Source organism: Hyperolius riggenbachi, chromosome 12 (assembly GCF_040937935.1).
Source record: "Hyperolius riggenbachi isolate aHypRig1 chromosome 12, aHypRig1.pri, whole genome shotgun sequence".
NCBI classification, from domain to species: domain Eukaryota; kingdom Metazoa; phylum Chordata; class Amphibia; order Anura; family Hyperoliidae; genus Hyperolius; species Hyperolius riggenbachi.
The window spans coordinates 96,365,479-96,385,339 of NC_090657.1; the positions used below are offsets into that span (position 1 = coordinate 96,365,479).

The following is a 19,861-nucleotide window of genomic DNA, read 5'->3' on the forward strand; positions in this document are numbered from 1 at the left end:
AAGTTGCAAATAACCCCAGGAACAAAGAATATCGTGCAGTTTTCTTCTCAAGACACCATGCAAGAAGACTTGCGGATAGCTGTCACTTGCTGTCCTCTGCTGGGGAGGGCCGTACCATGTTGCACAGGGATCTGTAACTGCACTGCACACCTATTTCTCAAGAGAAAAGAGCTTTCTGCAAACTTCTTACTACACCTTTCATGTTAACTGATCCTCATCATCACCCTATTGCACTATTATGTGTGTGTGTGCATACTAAGACACGCTTCCTGTTCCTACTTCCGTTCACATCTATGTATCTCTGCTATCAGGTCTCGGTGGGGGGAAACCACACGATCTGCGCATTAGCTTGCAGGATAGGTACATGTAGTGCGCTGGCTGCACAGGGGGGACGGCTGCATCCCCCGATCTCTGGACACACAGGAGCGCTGGGACCTCCGCACTCATCGCAGCAGGATGGAGGCTGTACAGATGCGCAACCACCCAAGAAGGTAACACGGCTATATTATTACTAATCGCCGACATGTCTCCTGCTGAACGCCTGCTATTAGCTTATCAGACACACTTCTGCTGCTGGAGAACCAGTTCACACAAGTCAGGCTGAATTATACGCTGGTTTAGCATGTGGCTGTGCAGACAGGATCAGTCATGGGACAGGTATGGACAGCTGGAAGGCATGTGTATTCCAGAGCTGCTGCTTTTATAGAGTTCTGTTCTATAGAAAGTTTTACTTTGTTACGCAGAGACAGTACTTCTGTCTGTGTTTTTTTTGTTTTTTTTTTTTCCTGTTAACATTACTCAAGTACTCCCTTGTCTCAGATACCCCATAAAATATGTGCATCACAGTTAAAGGATACCCCAACTGAAATGTGACATAATGAGATAGACATGTGTATGTACAGTGCCTAGCACACAGATAACTGTGCTGTGTTCCTTTTTTTCTTTCTCTGCCTGAAAGAGTTAAATATCAGGTATGTAAGTGGCTGACTCAGTCCTGACTCAAACAGGAAGTGACTACAGTGTGACCCTCACTGATAAGAAATTCCAACTATAAAACACTTTCCTAGCAGAAAATGGCTTCTGAGAGCAAGAAAGAGGTAAAAAGGGGGAATTTCTTATCAGTGAGGGTCACACTGTAGTCACTTCCTGTTTGAGTCAGGACTGAGTCAGCCACTTACATACCTGATATTTAACTCTTTCAGGCAGAGAAAGAAAAAAAAGGAACACAGCACAGTTATCTGTGTGCTAGGCACTGTACATACACATGTCTATCTCATTATGTCACATATCAGTTGGGGTATCCTTTAAAGGACACCTGAAGTGATAGGGATATGGAGATATATATATATATATATATATATATATATATATATATATATATATATATATATATATATATATATATATATATATAGTAATTACAATCGCCATCTTACCATTCACTTTGTGAAGAGAAGTAATGTAAAGCCCCTGTCCAGCTTCCTTTTTTTTTTATTTTATTAACCCCGCCCTCAAGTCGTAAGTGAACATTTTAAAGGAATACAGCATAAATACAGCCTGCCTATTTCCAATAGTATACTGTGCGTTTCACACACAAATTGAATGCTATTTGGAAAATGCATGCATTTTTTAGGTGCGTTTTTTAATGCCAATTTTCACATTTTAGATGGGAAACCGGATGCGAAAACTAACATTCGCATGCAGTACCACCAGGGCCAGTTCTAGACTTTTTGCTACTTGAGGCACACTTGTGAGGATGCGCCCCCTCCCCCACCCAATTTGGAATGATCGCAGAGCACCCGACAATTTACTCTGCACCAATTAATGTTCTCACATGACATGCTGCAGCTCAACACAGTAGCACAATGGCTGGCTGTGAGTCTTGTTCTCTTCCTACTCTGACTTCATGCTTTTAGTGTAAACACAGTACAAAAATGCTTTCCCTGTAATCTCTGCCGCCTGATGCAATTGTTTCACCTTGCTTCATGAGAGAACCGGCTTGAGTACCAATGATTTTCATTAATCGCAGTTTCTCTGCAGGGCAATGCATGGGGCGGAAATCTGCAGTATGCAGTCCATAATTTTTTTCTGCATCACAGCGTATTTGGAATAATTGTTTTCAGTGGTAATGACAATTTGCGTTGCGACTTTGCACTCAGTGGAAATGGGCTGGTTTTCCAATGAGCTAGCCTGTGTTTTGTAGTTTGTATGTTGGCACTAGTCATGCCATGCACGGCTATAGGGATTTCAGTCTGTGCTGCGGTAAAATACAGAGCGCAGTCCGAATCGCGTTGTCTTGCGATTCGGATGCCAAGGCGGTATAGGCAGCGTTTTCCTGCTCAAATTCGCTTGCGGGTAAACACTGAGGATTGCTCAGCAGTGAATATAGGTCCTAAGGCTCATTTCCCACCTGCTGCAAAAAAGTTTAGAGCAACACAAGAAGCAGATCCTTTTCTTCAAAATAGGGTCTGCTTCCTCGTGTGAAAAAAGAAAAAAACTGATCCAAAAGTCCCGATCTGATCCGTTTCTCTGGTCAATCAGAGGCATCGCCCATAGCCACCTACGGAGCGGAAACTAAACTGGTCTGCGCTGATCCGAACTGACTGAAGGAAATGGGAACTGAGATGATTTTGAAGGAGCTGTTCACACTATCTGTTATTATAATAAATACACAGGAGGGGAAACGTAGGTAGCATATGATTTGATCCCTGTCCTGTGGAGATGTATGGAGGGGGTAGCACACTCATTGGTAGGGAGCAGAGTCTGGTCAGCACAGATCTCATAGTGTGCAAACAAATGCTTTGCCATCTTTGGCGGCACATAAGGACCAATGGTGGTCACATGACTTCTTTTTTTTCCGTTAGAATAAATGTATTATATCGTTCAAACTTAATCTGTGTGTAGATAGAGGGGGTTTAAAGAGATTAGTTAAAATACTACTACTATAATATAGTTCTCCCCAGGCTCTTAAGTGTTCTCCCCAGGCTCTTTTAGCCGGGAGCTCCACCCGGCTAATTTTGGTGAGCACCCGACAGTCATCTGATGACCTCCTCATCCTTCTCCTATGCTGTAACAGAGTTGCACATTTCCCCTGTTGCTCCCACCCGGCTACTTTTTCATGCCACCCGACTGGGAAACATTTCTGAGGAGAACACTGCTATATTATTAGTATATTGTGTATCATGGTTGTCCTTGGCAGGTTTTGGTACGCCACATCTATAGTAACGTATAGAGTGCTTGGGTGGCCCCAATGTAAAACTCTGGGGCCCATAACTCCTTCGCTAAGCCACTGTGTATTATCTGGAAATACTGGAATTACAGGGAGTGCAGAATTATTAGGCAAGTTGTATTTTTGAGGAATAATTTTATTATTGAACAACAACCATGTTCTCAATTAACCCAAAAAAACTCATTAAAGAGGAGCTGTTAGGTATAAGGTCTCAGAGAAAATAAACACATATATCAGTAGCTAAATATAGGCTTTACTTACATTACATATGCATTTCACTGTCCACGTTTGGATTTCACAGAATTTTTATATAGTATATGCAGAGAATGATGCTCCTGACAGCTCATGGCAGGTTCCATGTTTGTCTGTCTCCTATGAAGCCAAATGTGTCCTTATGTCCTCTCTGCTTTCTGATCACAGAAAAGCTCGTACTGAATAACACTAGTGTGCAGTGAATATTAACCAGCTGAGCGGTCTGGACGAGCTCAGCTCGTCCAACACCGCCAGCGGCTGCCGCTCAGGCCCTGCTGGGCCGATTTTAATGAAATAAAAAGCAGCACACGCAGCCGGCACTTTGCCAGCCGCGTGTGCTGCCTGATCGCCGCCGCGAGCAGCGGCGAAAGAGGGTCCCCCCAGCCGCCTGAGCCCAGCGTAGCCGGAACAAAAAGTTCCGGCCAGCGCTAAGGGCTGGATCGGAGGCGGCTGACGTCAGGACGTCGGCTGACGTCGATGACGTCACTCCGCTCGTCGCTATGGCGACGATATAAGCAAAACAAGGAAGGCCGCTCATTGCGGCCTTCCTTGTTTATTCTGGGCGCCGGAGGCGATCGGAAGATCGCCTCCGGAGCGCCCTCTAGTGGGCTTTCATGCAGCCAACTTTCAGTTGGCTGCATGAAATAGTTTTTTTTTTATTTAAAAAAAACCCTCCCGCAGCCACCCTGGCGATTTAATCAGAACGCCAGGGTGGTTAATTAGCCATGTGGCTAGGAACAATAGCGGACTCCTGCAGTGTACTCTGCTGGGAGATTTATCAGTGCTGTGCACTGGACTGAGTTACATGCTATTGTTACTTGACCCTGTAACTTCTCATTAGCAGCCGAGGGGAGAGCCCCAGAATGCTTTGCAGTATGGTATGCGGCTTGCGTCTTCTTAAGAATAACAGCTTTGCTGATAAGCACACATCAAATGTAAGAGAGATTTTTATCTTCACTAATGCCTTTTTGGCTTCCTTCTAAACTGTTTAACACAGGAGAATAGAGGTTTAAATTAGCTTTTGTAGCCTGACAGTTACTCTTTAATATCAAAGCTGAATATTTTTGAAAGTAGTTTTTAGTTTGTTTTTAGTTTTAGCTATTTTAGGCGGATATCTGTGTGTGCAGGTGACTATTACTGTGCATAATTATTAGGCAACTTAGCAAAAAACAAATATATACCCATTTCAATTATTTATTTTTACCAGTGAAACCAATATAACATCTCAACATTCACAAATATACATTTCTGACATTCAAAAACAAATCAGTGACCAATATGGCCACCTTTCTTTGCAAGGACACTCAAACGCCTGCCATCCATGGATTCTGTCAGTGTTTTGATCTGTTCACCATCAACATTGCGTGCAGCAGCAACCACAGCCTCCCAGACACTGTTCAGAGAGGTGTTCTGTTTTCCCTCCTTCTAAATCTCACATTTTATGATGGACCACAGGTTCTCAATGGGGTTCAGATCAGGTGAACAAGGAGGCCATGTCATTAGTTTTTCTTCTTTTATACCCTTTCTTGCCAGCCACGCTGTGGAGTACTTTGATGCGTGTGATGGAGCATTGTCCTGCATGAAAATCATGTTTTACTTGAAGGTTGCAGACTTCTTCCTGTACCACTGCTTGAAGAAGGTGTCTTCCAGAAACTGGCAGTAGGACTGGGAGTTGAGCTTGACTCCATCCTCAACCCGAAAAGGCCCCACAAGCTCACATCGATGATACCAGCCCAAACCAGTACTCCACCTCCACCTTGCTGGCGTCTGAGTCGGACTGGAGCTCTCTGCCCTTTACCAATCCAGCCACGGGCCCATCCATCTGGCCCATCAAGACTCACTCTCATTTCATCAGTCCATAAAATCTTAGAAAAATCAGTCTTGAGATATTTCTTGGCCCAGTCTTGACATTTCAGCTTGTGTGTCATGTTTAGTGGTGGTCGTCTTTCAGCCTTTCTTACCTTGGCCATGTCTCTGAGTATTTCACACCTTGTGCTTTTGGGCACTCCAGTGATGTTGCAGCTCTGAAATATGGCCAAACTGGTGGCAAGTGGCATCTTGGCAGCTGAACGCTTGACTTTTCTCAGTTCATGGGCAGTTATTTTGCACCTTGGTTTTTCCACACGCTTCTTGCGACCCTGTTGACTATATTTTTTTTTTTTCAAATTCTTTTATTTAAAGCATATTGCCAATAGACATGACTGATGTTACATTTTCATGAGCTAAAAGCTTATTACATATATAGCGAGAGTATAGAAAGCTGACCCTGTAGCCTTATCTTTTTCAAAAAGTGAACTTTCATAAAAGCATAGCTTTGGCTAAGATATAACAGTACACAAGATTATAGCGCTAAGGTGGATAACACATAATGCAGGGAGCTATCAGAACATCCACTCTATATAGCCTATTGTGCGCAAAAGTTAGATTTAACCTAAAACAATGAAACACAAAAGAAAAAACAAAACAAACAAAAAAACAAAAACATAGAACTTGGGAAGTCTCAGGGGTGTCTGCCAGGGCAATGTCTATTGCTCTTATAATAGCCTTTGTTTTCTGTCAATATCAAGAGGTCATGGTGCAGAGAGCTTATGTATGTTAGCCCTTGATGGCTAACTTTCAGCTTCCAGTATCTGTTTGAAATCGGTGGAATTTCTATATGTCAGCCATAGTCTCCATGTTTTGGACAACTTTTCAGATCTACCCTGTATCGCATACACATTGCTTTCCATATCATAGATCAGATCTAGCTCTCTAGTAATTTCAGGGAAGGATGGTGATCGAGTGCTTCGCCATTGTCTGAGTATAAGCGTTTTAGTTGCATTTAGAATATGTCTCACCACGGAGCCCTTGTACTGTTGACTATTTTGAATGAAACACTTGATTGTTCGATGATCACGCTTCAGAAGCTTTGCAATTTTAAGAGTGCTGCATCCCTTTGCAAGATATCTCACTATTTTTGACTTTTCTGAGCCTGTCAAGTCCTTCTTTTGACCCATTTTGCCAAAGGATAGGAAGTTGCCTAATAATTATGCACACCTGATATAGGGTGTTGATGTCATTAGACCACACCCCTTCTCATTACAGAGATGCACATCACCTAATATGATTAATTGGTAGTAGGCTTTCGAGCCTATACAGCTTGGAGTAAGACAACATGCATAAAGAGGATGATGTGGTCAAAATGCTCATTTGCCTAATAATTCTGCACTCCCTGTATTATCTGTGGTGCTGCTATACAGAGTAAGCAACAAACATGGGTACCTATAATACAGAGGCAAGTACATAGTACAGAGTTGGTACTCAACTCAAATGTCAGTATGAATAATTCATTGTGCCTAACAGAATGCACAGCAATTATGAAAAAAATCGGATCTGGAGCTTTAGGCCTCCTTTCCACGAACTGTTGATAGGCAGTGAAATGCTTCTCAAACTCTCTCAACTGCTCACTGCTGCCTGGTAACTGCTTGTTGCTGCATGATAACTGCTTGCTGAGCACACAGCTCAACAGTCCGTGATTCTGATAAAGGCCCACATACACGTCGGATTTTTCCGAACGACGGGTCGTTTGAACGTCCCGTCGTCCAGTCGTCCGCACGCCAAATCGGGCGTGTGTACAGTCCGTCGTTCTGGTGATAAGACTAATTTTGAGCGATCTGCCAGTCGGATCGCTCAAGACCATCTCTACGGTATTAGCTGCACTCACGGCTGGAGCTACCATAGGAAAAAATGGGCAATTGCCCCAGAGCCTGTAGGGGCCCCAAGTTGTCCCTCCCCATCTTAACTGTTGCTCCCCAGGGACTCTGCAGAGTCTGTTAAGATGGGAGGTGATTGGGGGAGAGTCAGCAGCCAGCTCAGGGGCCAGGAGGAAAGTTTGGCTGCAACAAAGGGCCTCTAATGACGCTTTTTGGTCGGGGTTGTCTGTTGGGGGGCCCCCAGGCTAAGTTTGCCCTAGGGCCCAATTGGTACTTGAACCGGCCCTGGCTGCACTAAGCTGTGGCACTCTGGATGGATTTGTGTGATGTGTTTTATAGAAAAGTAAAAAAACAAAGCTGATTGCAAACTTCAGAGCTGAACTGAAAAATCAAACAGGTGAAATCTCCCTTTCCATAATTAAAAGCAGAGATCATTATGTGTGAATGTTTGTCTCTAAAGCCTTGGGCACACACACAAGGCCTCTGATCTGGCAGGGTTTGGGACTTGATCCCTTGGGCAACAGTTCGGGGCCAAGTTCTGTACAGACGCATTGCTGCAGCGTATTAGATTCACACACACGCGCTAATTTTTAGACTCTTTATCTCACCCAGTGCACACCAAAACCGCTAGCAGATCCGCAAAAGCTAGCGGTTTTTGGAGCAGATTTCAGAGCGATTCTAGGCATGTTTAGAGACGTTTTCTAAACATGCCTAGCGTTTTTGGGAGCGTTTTTGTGTAGCAGATTACAAATACTGTTACAGTAAAAGCTTGTTACTGAACATCTTCTGTAAAAAAAAAACCACCTGGAAAACAGCTCTGATGTAGCGTTTTCCAGAGCGGTTTGCATTTTTCCTATACTTTACATTGAGGCAGAAACGCTTCTGCAAACCTCAAACGTGCAGCAGGAGGCATGTTTTCGGTTTGCTAAAAACCTCAAACCACTGGTGTGCACCAGCCCATTGAAATACATTAACCAAGCATTTTCACAGGCGGATGCGGTTGGCGGATCGCTCCTAAAACCGCTTGGTGTGCACTGGGCCTCTGTCAGCCTTTGAGGGGTGGGCAGCTTTTCCAACTGTGTGCCTTGCCCTGTTTGTAGATGTACTTTTTGGGACAGCATTTTGAGACTGGTGACAACTACGATAATCTCTCTAGCTCTCCCTGCATTCTTTACTCCAGCTCAGTCTGCATTGATTACCCAGTGGCATGAAATGGGTTTAATTGGGGGAGGTGCTATAGGGTTGTGGTTCAGTCAAACAGGGAATATATATTTCAACCCTTTCCACCCTGAAAAGTAAATCCAGAGGGTCTAGACATCCTCAAACCGTAGCAAGGGAGCGACCCAATGTCTTTGATCCACATAGAGTGATGCCATTTTAGACCAGGTCCAGCAGCAGCCCCCCACAACAAGCCCAAAAGCGCCTACATAATATTTACATGATGTGGCACAGTGACGGAGCATGGGGCTGGTGGCAGACTTAGTCCAACAATTAGATCTAAAGACGCTGCTGCTTGGCCCTATACTGGGAAAGGCCATTAGAATTGGAAAGTGTTAAAATAAATAAAACTGCTGTAATGCAGCAGTTATAGTGAACTCTTTTATATAGTAAGCCTCTGGCTTATCGTAAACTCAGTCGCCAGGTCCTGACCATGCGCCTGTAGTATGACCAATTCTGATATAGTAAACTTCTGTATATAGTAAGCTACTTGGCCAGATCACTTGAAACTTACTATAAGGGCTCAAACCCACTAGCAGCTTTTTCTAAGCCCTAGTGGTTTGAAAAGCTCTTGCTAATGCAAGTCTATGGGGAATTTTTATAAAATCACATCCCTCAAGTGGGACCACACCCTTAGCATTACATTAGCAAGGGGTTTTCAAATCGCAAGCGCTTAGTAACATACTGCTAGCTGGTTCCAGGCCTAAGGGGATTTTATTGTTAAGCTGGCCAACCTTACCACAGTGTTTTTCCAGGTCAAGGGATGATTGATCAGTTTTAGCAGGAAACACAGTGACAAAGTTGATTAACTTATGCAAATTACTGATTACTTTTGTTTGTGTGTGTACTAAGATTCCCCAATTGAAAGTTCAGTAGCAGTTCTTTGATCACTGTCACGGAGGGTACATTTGTGTATAAAAAGGGTTACATGGATATTTCCTGTTTATTTTCAGAAAGCCTATACACTGGTCGATTTGCCATCAGATTCGACCAACAGATAGCTCCCTCTCTGATCGAATCTGATCAGAGAGGGATCGTATGGCCACCTTAACTGCAAACAGATTGTGAACCGATTTCAGCCTGAAACCGTTCACAAACTGTGGTGGTGGTGCTGCCGCCGCCCCCCACTGTGATTGAAACGGCTGTATATCGGCGGGAAAATCGTTAGGTGTATGGGCCCCTTATGTGTGGACAGGTGATTTCTGGGTGACATTATCAGTGGGGAAGCTGGGGTGGGAGCTGCAGTAGGGATCCCAGTACCTTGGTCAGTTTTGAATGTTTTAAAGCAGGGGTCCCCAAACTTTTCCGGTCAAGGGCCGGGTCAACATACTTCAGACTGCTGGGGGGACGGAATATACATAAATTGATGTTGAAAAACATTACATTGAATCTAGGTATTGATTCCCCCCAATCATGCCCGGAGGAGAACTCCCAGCAGCAGCCATTCAGTTATGCGGCGCCCGAAGAACGTCTTTGTGCACCAGACAGTGAACCATACCCAGGTGACAACCTACCGTCCAGTTGCACAGCAGTGTCGCCTGATGCAGAATTGAATTGGAAGCCAGCAAATTACTGCTCACTGGCTTCTATAGGATGTGGATGGGTGATGCCAGCACTGCTATTCTATATGCGAGCCGCCGATATATTTAAAGGTGCAGTGGGCCACATCTATAAATGATACATTTTGTGTCTGGGGGCCAGTGAAAGACTTCGGAAGATACATCTCATTGATGCTGGTGATCATTGATACAGGGACTTGGATTAATGAATGGGAACTGCTCTCCCATTCATTCATCTCCCCTCTAACGGGCAGCTACGAGTACCCGTGCGGAATTGCAGGAGTGAGCGGTGGCCTCCCGCAGCAGAAGATGAATATTTACGTCCCTGGGACTCCGGGTGAAGTTTCCCAGGATGTAATTATACTGCACCTGCTGCGGTAAGTGATTAAAATAACTGACATATTACATGATGAGGGATTGAATCTTGTGGGGAAAAGCTGACATTACCATAACACTGGTTGCATGTAGGATGGTATTTTGTATATTATTGTTACATGTATGGAAGAGCCATATTGGAGAGGGTTTTATAGGGGAGAGAAGCTTGAACTGTGTCTTGTGTGTAAGGCAGCCAGGGTCTGATTGAGAGAAGCAGTATTGAAGGAAGAGAGGAGTGTGGGGTTTATAGGCTGGAGAGGCATCAATTTGGTTGGCCAAAAAGCCGGGTGTTGCCACCTAAATGCCATATGCCTGTGGCGCTACAAATGAGAAACTGCTGTATACGCATCATTCAGGCACAAGGCATGGCTAAAATGCTAGTGAATGCAATCATCATATCGTGACTGGAATACTGTATTTTTATAATGCTGTTCCTTAGTGTTAAATGATGATCTTTCAACAAGTGAAGTATAACTTAATGAAAGCCAGCATACTGGTGGTTCTTCCTAAATACATTTGCATGCTTCAGGTTTCTTAGGTGTGGAGTTAAAGTGGACCTGAACTCTTGCGCAGGGTAGAAGGAAAGCAAAAAGAAATGCTACCTGTATGTATTTAGAGAATTTAGCCTGTTTAATTTTCCTCATTTGTGTCAAATCACAAGTTGTAATTTGATCTCTCCCCTGTGTCACATGACTGCCACGGCAGAGATTGCAGATAAGCTTATTTGAAAGCACAATCTTAACAATATGTCTGCTTCCATGAATCAGGAAGTACAAATCCTAAAATAAATCTTCACTATTTCTATCAGCTGTAACAAATATTTTTTTGCTTGTTTAAAGGTTACTATGCTGCTTTGTATCTTTTTAGGGCAGAGAGGAGTTCTGAGTTCAGGTCCACTTTAAGAATTCTTTTATCTGATCTGCTTATCTGTTGCTTTATTTGAATGACATTAAGGCTTCTTGCACACCAAGACGTTGCGTTAGGTGCTACGTTAAGGTCGCATAACGTGCACCTAACACAACGTATGGTGCTGCAAGAGCCGACGGTAGAGTGAGCCGCGTTAGGCGGCTCGATTCCTATAATGTCTCCCAGAGTGACGCTGATTGGCCAGCGGGACCACGTGATGCGGAGCGAGACACTCCGCATCACGTGGTCCCGCCGGCCAATCAGCGCCCGCCAGTGCAGTGAATATTAAGTAGCCATGTGCGCGGCTACTGTAGCTGGCTCTCCCCGCCTCCTCTCCGCCCCCCACTGCGCATGTGCAAACAGTCTAATGCGGCTATAGCCGCTCCAACGCCGTAGCATGCTGCACTTTGCGGAGAACGTGCAGCGTTACATGTAACGCAACGTGGGCTGTGTGAACAGCCCACTTGTGTTACATTGCTGTGCGTTGGGGGAGGGGTAACGTCTTGGTGTGTAAGCAGCCTAAAGTGGGACACTGAGTTATTTTAAATATACGGTACTTTGTGTAAGGACCATAACACACTCTTATGAATGTTTGTGTTTTTTGAAAGACCATTGGGCTTTTAGTAAGATAAACTACCTGTTCCTCCTTCCTGTACTTCCTGTTTGAGAAGCTCTCTAAGTGGAGTAGTCTCCTCTACACCCTGCTCCTCTGCAGGCTGAAAAGGCTGAGCTATTTATGACCACTGGCCCCCAGGGCTGACCCATTCATTTTCAGGAAGCTGCAATGAGAGGTCACATGACCATTCTAATGGATTTTTAAGGCAGTTGCTAGTATATTTATAATATGAAAGCTAAAGCCCTGTACATATGTTGTGATTGCTGCATGGGCTTCTGGTTTATATAGACCTCAGACCTCTAATATTGTAGCAAATGTCTGCTGTTCTGAGCATTTCTGTCTTTTGGTTTCTCAATGAGGAAAGTGTGTTTTTATGTTTATCAGGGATGATGTGACTGTGGAGATGGTAGGTACATCTGTCTGCCCAATGACATGGGGTCTTACAAGGGGCACCTCTTATAAATGGTGGAAAAAACGTCAGTGTTACTTTATTGATGTTTATATAAAAAATGTATACCGTAATTACCTGTTCAAATTGTTCTCTATTCTATGAGCCTTCTTATTACTCCAGCTGGGATAGTGGCGATGCACCCAGGATCTCTGTCCCCCTGGTGATTTCCTCTCCTACTCTGATGCCGCAGCTACTTCTTTGACACATCACATTGCTTTACTTTCCAGTTGGTGTAGAGGGAGGGCAGAAGTGCTGTCTCCTTACATGCTACACATGGCCAATCAAGATTGGATATGTGGGTTCACCCTGAAACTTGGTACAAACATCAACATTTGGTTGGCTAATGACTGACCAATTTTACCACCTCACTGTAGTATGAGGGCCATCAGACTTTCAATACTATGAACAAGTTGTTAAAGAGGCACTCCAGCCTAAACAAACATACTGTCATTAAGTTACATTAGTTATGTTAATTAAAATAGGTAATATAATCTCTCACCCACACTGTTTTATAAGAACAGGCAAATGTTTGATTTCATGATGGCAGCCATCTTTTTGGTTGAAAGGAGGTGACAGGGAGCATGAGACACAGTTCCAACTGTCCTGTGTGCTGATCACCCCTCCCAGTTGCTAGGCAACGTGAACAACATAGGAAATCCCATCATGCTCTGCACAGCATCAGGGGAAAAAAGCCCAGGCTTTTTTTATTTGATGGGTGGAGCTTAGATAAAAATGCAGCTACAAATTATGCTTTGGTAAAAAAAAAACAAAGTTCTGATGCTGTGAAACTGTTAAAGAAACACCAAGCCTTTTCAGTTCTGCTGAGTAGATTTTTAGTCCGGAGGTTCACTTTAAGGTAAGCTTCCAAATTACATAGAAGAAGTACCGTGATAATTTGGTATGTGTACCAGCCTTAAAGGACTTACGAGGCCAAAATGTCTAAAAAAGCAAAGTACCTGTAAGCTGTTTAAATGCACGGAGGACGCCGTCCGCGCCCTCCGTGCAGTTCCGCCGGGTCCCCTTCCTGAGATCGCCCCCCGCGCCGACCCCGACCCCCCCCAGGCCGGGTCGGGCTCTCGTGCCGCTCTCAATATGGCCCCTTCCATTGGCCGCGGCTGCGCAGTCCGCCTGGCCGCGAGTGCGGCTGCGCAGCTCTACGGCCAACCCCTCCGATCCACGCTACAGTGCGTGGTTCGGGGGGTTGGCCGTAGAGCTGCGCAGCCGCACTCGCGGCCAGGCGGACTGCGCAGCCGCGGCCAATGGAAGGGGCCATATTGAGAGCGGCACGAGAGCCCGACCCGGCCTGGGGGGGTCGGGGTCGGCGCGGGGGGCGATCTCAGGAAGGGGACCCGGCGGAACTGCACGGAGGGCGCGGACGGCGTCCTCCGTGCATTTAAACAGCTTACAGGTACTTTGCTTTTTTTAGACATTTTGGCCTCGTAAGTCCTTTAAGGGTGGGTGTACACATCCAATTTTTGATTGGCCAGTTTTACCACGTCCATATAGTATAAGAGCTTACTTATACAATCTGTTCATAGTCCAGTATTTAAAATCTGTTGGCTTTAATACTACGCAAAAGTGGTAAAATTGGACAATCGGTGGCCAATCAGAACTGGATATGTGTACTTAGATTACAAATAGACCTACACCATCTAAGATTTTTTTTTTTTTAATTTATTTATTTATTTTTTAACGTTTTTATTTAATCTCCTTAAAATTCATAAACAAATTTTAAAAATTGTTTAACAGCTCTTTTAAAAAAAAAAAAAATGTACCAAGGTGCTTGACAATGGAGTAATGCTCCAAAACACTGTGCACCACTTCTAATTGGCATGCTTGATTTGTTATACAATTTTGTGTTTATGGATTTGTAAGGAGATGAAATTAAACTTTTGATGGCGCAGGTCTACTTGGCATCTAATTGACCACGTCTCCTCCAGTCCAGCAGGTAAGACTCTACCTTATTTTGGAAAGTTGGTTCCTCCCCCCCCCCCCCCCCACGAGATTATACTGTTGAGAGGGAAGGCATGGCCTAGCTTCCTTCCAATGAGGATGCAGGATTTGGCCAAGCTACCACTCAGCCCTCCTCTGCAGGGTTAATGGTGGTAGGGCAACATGGGTAGGGGGGAGATTGAGTATAGACTGGAAATTACTAAAAATTGCAAGGTTGGCTTCTGCAGCGGAGAAGACCGGGAGCCATCGGAGCTGCGGCGAGGGCACTGGACGGCTGCCAGGGGCTGGAGGAAGCCCCAGGTAAGTGGATTTTAATTTTTTTTTTGTGTGCCTGGTTATATCATTTAAAGAGAGTAAATTGCAGTGTTATGCTGGGCATACACGGTTAGATTTTTCTTATCAATCGAGCCACTGATGGCTTGATTGATCATTTCCGACATGTCCGATTGCCTTGATAATTTCCGACATGTCCAATTGCCTGCTGGATCGATTCCCCGCACGGCGGACAATAGCGGGGACGAGCGGGAATCAATCCAGGCGCACGCGGGGACGCGGCGGGAGTCGATCCGGCGGCTAATCGAGCCGCAGAATCTTACCGTGTATGCCCAGCATAGGTCTTCAAAGTGCCGACTGCACATGGAGAGGGAAAACAAAAAGATGTGTGCTCTGACCAGGCGTTATCAATGATAAGAGGCGACCAACGACAGATAAGACGCAGCTCAAGTCAATCTAGTACAGCTGATGTCAATTCCAAAGTGATGGTGTTGAAGCCTTTTCTATATCAATTGCAAGCGATACAATCAGGATACCAGTTTTTTAAGCATGCTGGATAATATTTATAGTTTTTCTGACGTTATCGTGCACCTGGCGTTGTGGGATAAAACTGACCTGGTCCATGTCTAGGGGCAATTTAAAAAATTTCTACTGATCATCTGCCTCTAACACCTTTGGCCATAGACCCTGAACAAGCATGCAAATCAGGTGTTTCTGACCCAAGACTGAACCTAAGCTGGATGCTTGTTTCAGGTGTGTGATTCAGAAACTATTTCAGCCAAAGAGATCAGCAGGGTACGTATATTTATGCCAGTGGAAAGTTCACTTAGCTACCAGGGGCGTAGCTATGCGTACTCCTTTAGGATCTCTGTGCTGCTGCCGTTAGTTTCCATTGCAATCCCGCTACTCCGTGAAACCCGATCACAACGATGAATGAAAGTCAGCGTCTGAGAAACTTCGGCATTCGTTTACAAAATGGAAGTAAAACGGTTACACACAACACTTCTGTGTACTGTTTACAGTACTCGGGAATTAAGTGTTGTGGCATCTTGCAGCCAAAAAGTAAAAATGCACCCACATACACTATTATGTAGAAAAATGAGTTCTTTATTAATTTTTTACTCCTTTCACCTCTACCACATAGTTAACACAATAAAACAAATAGTTAATAAAAAAAAAGTTACCTACTTTTAAATGTGTATGTCATGAGGGCATATTATTGTTAATTTTGTAAACAAAGTAATTATTGATATAGTGTAAAGAAAACCCACTAAACAGAAAAAAATACACCTTCAATTTCAAATAAAATATTATCACACATTGCACTGGGGACACAATTTAAACGTTGTAATAACTATTACAAATGGGAAAATAAAAAGTGTGGGTTTTAGCTATCGTACCATTTTATTTTAAAACTAAAGAAGGTTAAAGTTTAGGCTACTTACACACCAGGATGTTGCGTTTAGGGGACGTTATAGGGCACATAACGTGCCCCTAACGCAACGCCTGGTGGTCAGAGGCGTAGCTAGGCCCTTCAGCGCCCGGGGGCATAGACAGTTTTTGCGCCCTCCCCATGGCAAAACATGCGTCGCCATGCAAGAAATGGGCATGGTCATGCAGCAGAAAGTGGCCATAGTCATGGGTGGAGCCAAATGCACCGGAAGTTAGCAGTGGTGTAATGAGACCTGCCAAGCAAATAGTTGGATTAAGATCCCTTTCCTTTAAACCATACAATATCCCCACAAAGCACTGCAGAAGAGGCCACCACTATATAAATATATAATCATAATAATAATATGATAGGACATTAGACTATGACTATGGTAGGATTAGGTTGTGAGCTCCTCTGAGGACAGTCAGTGACATGACTATGTACTCTGTAAAGTGCTGCAGAAGATGTCACTGCTATATACCGTAAATACATAATAATAGAATGGTAGGACATTAGACTATGACTATGGTAGGATTAGATTGTGAGCTTCACTGAGGACAGTCAGTGACATGACTATGTACTCTGTAAAGTGCTGCAGAAGATGTCAGTGTTATATAAATACATAATAATAATAATATGGCAGGGCATTAGACTATGACTATGGTAGGATTAGATTGTGAGCTCCTCTGAGGACAGTCAGTGACAGGACTATGTATTCTGTAATGGGCTGCAGAAAATGTCAGGGACGCCAAGCGGATGAGCTTTTTTTTACATTTTTTTTTTTTGCTGATAGAGCAAGTGAGAGAGGGGAAGAGAGAAACGAGAGAGGGCAAGAGAGAGAGGGGGAGAGAGAGAAAGAGGAGGAGGGGGGGGGGGGGGGAGAGTAGAGGGGGGAGGAGGGAAGAGAGAAAGAGAGTGGGGGCAATAGAGGAGGATAAAGAGACAGGGGGAGAGAGAAGGGGGGGAGATAGAAAGATGGGGAGAGAGAGAGAGACGGCTGGGAGAAAGAGAGGGGGGAGAGAGAGCCACGTGTGTGAGACTGTGTCCACTCTGCTACCTGCTTCCACACAGAAATTCAGCAAGTCGTCTGGGTCTGGATGACCTCTCTCTTCTCTTGACACATGACACTGCTGCCTGGGGGGCTGGGCTGTGTCAGCGCAATTTTTCAAGGTGTGCACACACACACACCACACAGGGTAGGAAGAAATTATGGTAGACCTGTCCTCTCCTCTCCCACACATTCCACCTAAAGCAAGTGCTGGCTACGCTGGTCCCAGGTCTCTGCATTCTTCATTCCTGGCTATCCAGCGGCAGCGCAGCCTTTCAAATCTCGCTCCTACCTCATTCCCCACCAGCCTGCGCGTGTGTATACAAACAGCCAGGAGGCGGGGCAACACTCTCTCCTGAATGGCTGACAGTGTCCCCTCAAGCTGCCAATCTAGGAAGAGAGGCAGGGGTATCACAGTCAACGGCTCTGCAGGGAAATTTACCATTATACCGGTGCCCGTGTGCTGGCTTTGTGTAACATTTTCCGGCTGGGTGGCAACAACTTGGAGGCATCCTTACCTGTCTCCTAGTTGGGTTTAGGTGGCTGCTGGTTCCGCTGTACTTTGTCCGTCTCCGCCCCCTCCACAGTCACACTTCTTGCCTCAGTGCCTCGGCTCCTCCTCACCATCTCTGACTGGCTGTTGATGCTGCTGGCCCTGCCTGTGTTCCACTCGTGGCTATTATGCACGCTGCGCAGCAAGGTAGCTGCGGCAGACAGATGAGATTAAAGAGAAAAGACAACATGCGGCTGGGCGCCCTTAGGGAGTCAGCGCCCGGGGGCACATGTCCTACCCCGCCCCCCCCAAGCTACGCCCCTGCTGGTGGTGTTGGAGCAGGACGCTACCAAGAGGCGCGTTACAAGCAGCTCTTGGTGCGCCTGCTCTGTCGGAGGCACTGCGGAGACCACGTGAGCGGAGCTCTCCGCATCACGTGGTCCCGCCAGCCAATCCGCGGCCGCTCCAGGATGTTAACACTGCAAGTGCAGTGAATAATAAGTAGCCATGTGCCTGGCTACGTAGCGGCCTCTCTCCGCCTCCTCTCCGCCCATAAAATGAAAAAAAAAAACTACTGAGCATGTGCAAACAGTCTAACGCGGCTTAGCCGCGTGTAAAGTACTGCATGCAGTACGTTATGTAGACGTGCTGCGTTCCAATGTACCGCAACGTGGGCACTGTGAACAGCCCATTGATTTTTCATTGCTGTGCGTTGGGGTGCGTTACAGGCTGCTCTAACGTGCGCCTGTAACGTCCCACTGTGAAAGCAGCCTTAACCTACCTGGCAGGGCATTTCTGTCTGAATTTATGGGTCTAAAAGCGGTACTTTTTTTTTTTTTTTTCAAGAATTTTAGGCCTGCAATTCTTAAGTCTTAACTCATCAAAATTATCAGAATAAAGGCCTGGTAGACATCATGTGTATAAATAAAAGACTAGAACACAAGTGTTCAAATAATTCAATTTATGGATAAACGTAAAAATAGTGAAATAAGGCAGCAGATTATTATACAGTATGTATATATTTTCCTAATACACCTCCAGCTTGTGGTATATTTTGAAACCGGGAATGGCACAGAGGGTGACATCACAATCGGGGAAGTAGAAGCGTGATTCCTTTGACTTTTTTCCCTTTGCTATCAGTCTTAGGTGGCATGCAGAGAGTAGTCAAAACCCAGGCAGAGGTTGGTGCAAGCGGTAGGCAAAAAGTAGTCAAAACCCAGGCAGAGGTCGGTGCAGGCAGAAAGCAGAGTAGTCAAAACCCAGGCAGAGGTCGGTGCATGCGGCCAGCAGAGAATAGTCAAAATTCCAGGCAGAGGTTGGTACAGGTGGCAGGCAGAGCATAGTCAAAATCCAAGCAGAAGTCAGTGCAGGCGGCAGGCAGAGAATAATTGAAATCGAAGCAAAAATCGTAACAGTAAGGCAGATCAGCAGAAACACTTAGCTCAGAAGCGGTTGGGAACCAAATGGCTATATTGTGAACATCCTGTGCTTTCCAGGCCTTTCTGGCCACCAGGATCCCGGAAGAAGAGCTGAGGTGAAGGGGATCCCAGTGGCCGGGGAGAGAACCCTAGAGTCCTGCTTGCTTACCGCTTTTGGCTCCTGCTACTATGTGCGGAGGACCATATGGGGGAACTATAGCGGCGACTAGAGGGGGCTAAATTATGGACGGGCAGAGGGGAGGAAGAACTGCCACCTCCTCACCACCTATATTCAACGTTCTGCTAAGTCGAAGATTACGACTGAGCAGAAAGGGGGCTCTGGAGGGGGGGGCGGTTGGGTGGAGGATGGTGCTGTGTGCTAGCATATTACTCTTTACCTCCATCCCTTGTGGTGCTATGCTGGCAACATTACAAAGTTTGAAAAATAACATATAATACACACTGTAGTTTAGGCACAATACAAACATGACAAATACAGTATATGTTGTGTTGGTGGGACGTTATTACAAACGAGAAACAGTGAGGTGGCTGGTAATTATACTTACAATTTATTTATTTTTTTCATACTAAGAATATCTTTGTTTTGCTCGGATCGGTTTGATACATGGCACAGTAGTGGCGTGGTGACATTTTCATAGCACTAATAAAAGGCTGTTTTGTAGGAGTAATGACACAGGATGTGTTGTCATAATTGGAGATCACAAAGGCAAGCCCCTTTATGTTCCTTACACAACAGTATCACAGTGTCTATAGAGGATCACTGTGCCCTGTTCTTTGTAGCTGCTCAGACGTTTGTGTTCCTGTAGCTGCCTATTGTGCAACATATAATTGGGAAACTTTCTATTGCTTCTGCTTTTGTATGTGATGTACCGGAACAAGTCTCCAATGACAGGCCCTGCTGTCACATCTACATTAATATAACGCA

The 19,861-nt window shown here is 45.1% G+C and overlaps 1 protein-coding gene across 1 annotated transcript in view; it reads left to right on the plus strand.

Annotated features, from left to right (window-relative positions):
• The first annotated feature begins 306 nt into the window (after positions 1-306).
• The window catches only part of LOC137542559 (serine/threonine-protein kinase 4-like), a 151,094-nt gene continuing 131,539 nt past the window's right edge, over positions 307-19,861 (plus strand). The window contains exon 1 of the mRNA XM_068264572.1: positions 307-491. Within this exon, the coding sequence (XP_068120673.1) occupies positions 457-491 (35 nt within the window). The 5' untranslated portion in view covers positions 307-456. The remainder of the gene's footprint in view (positions 492-19,861) is intronic.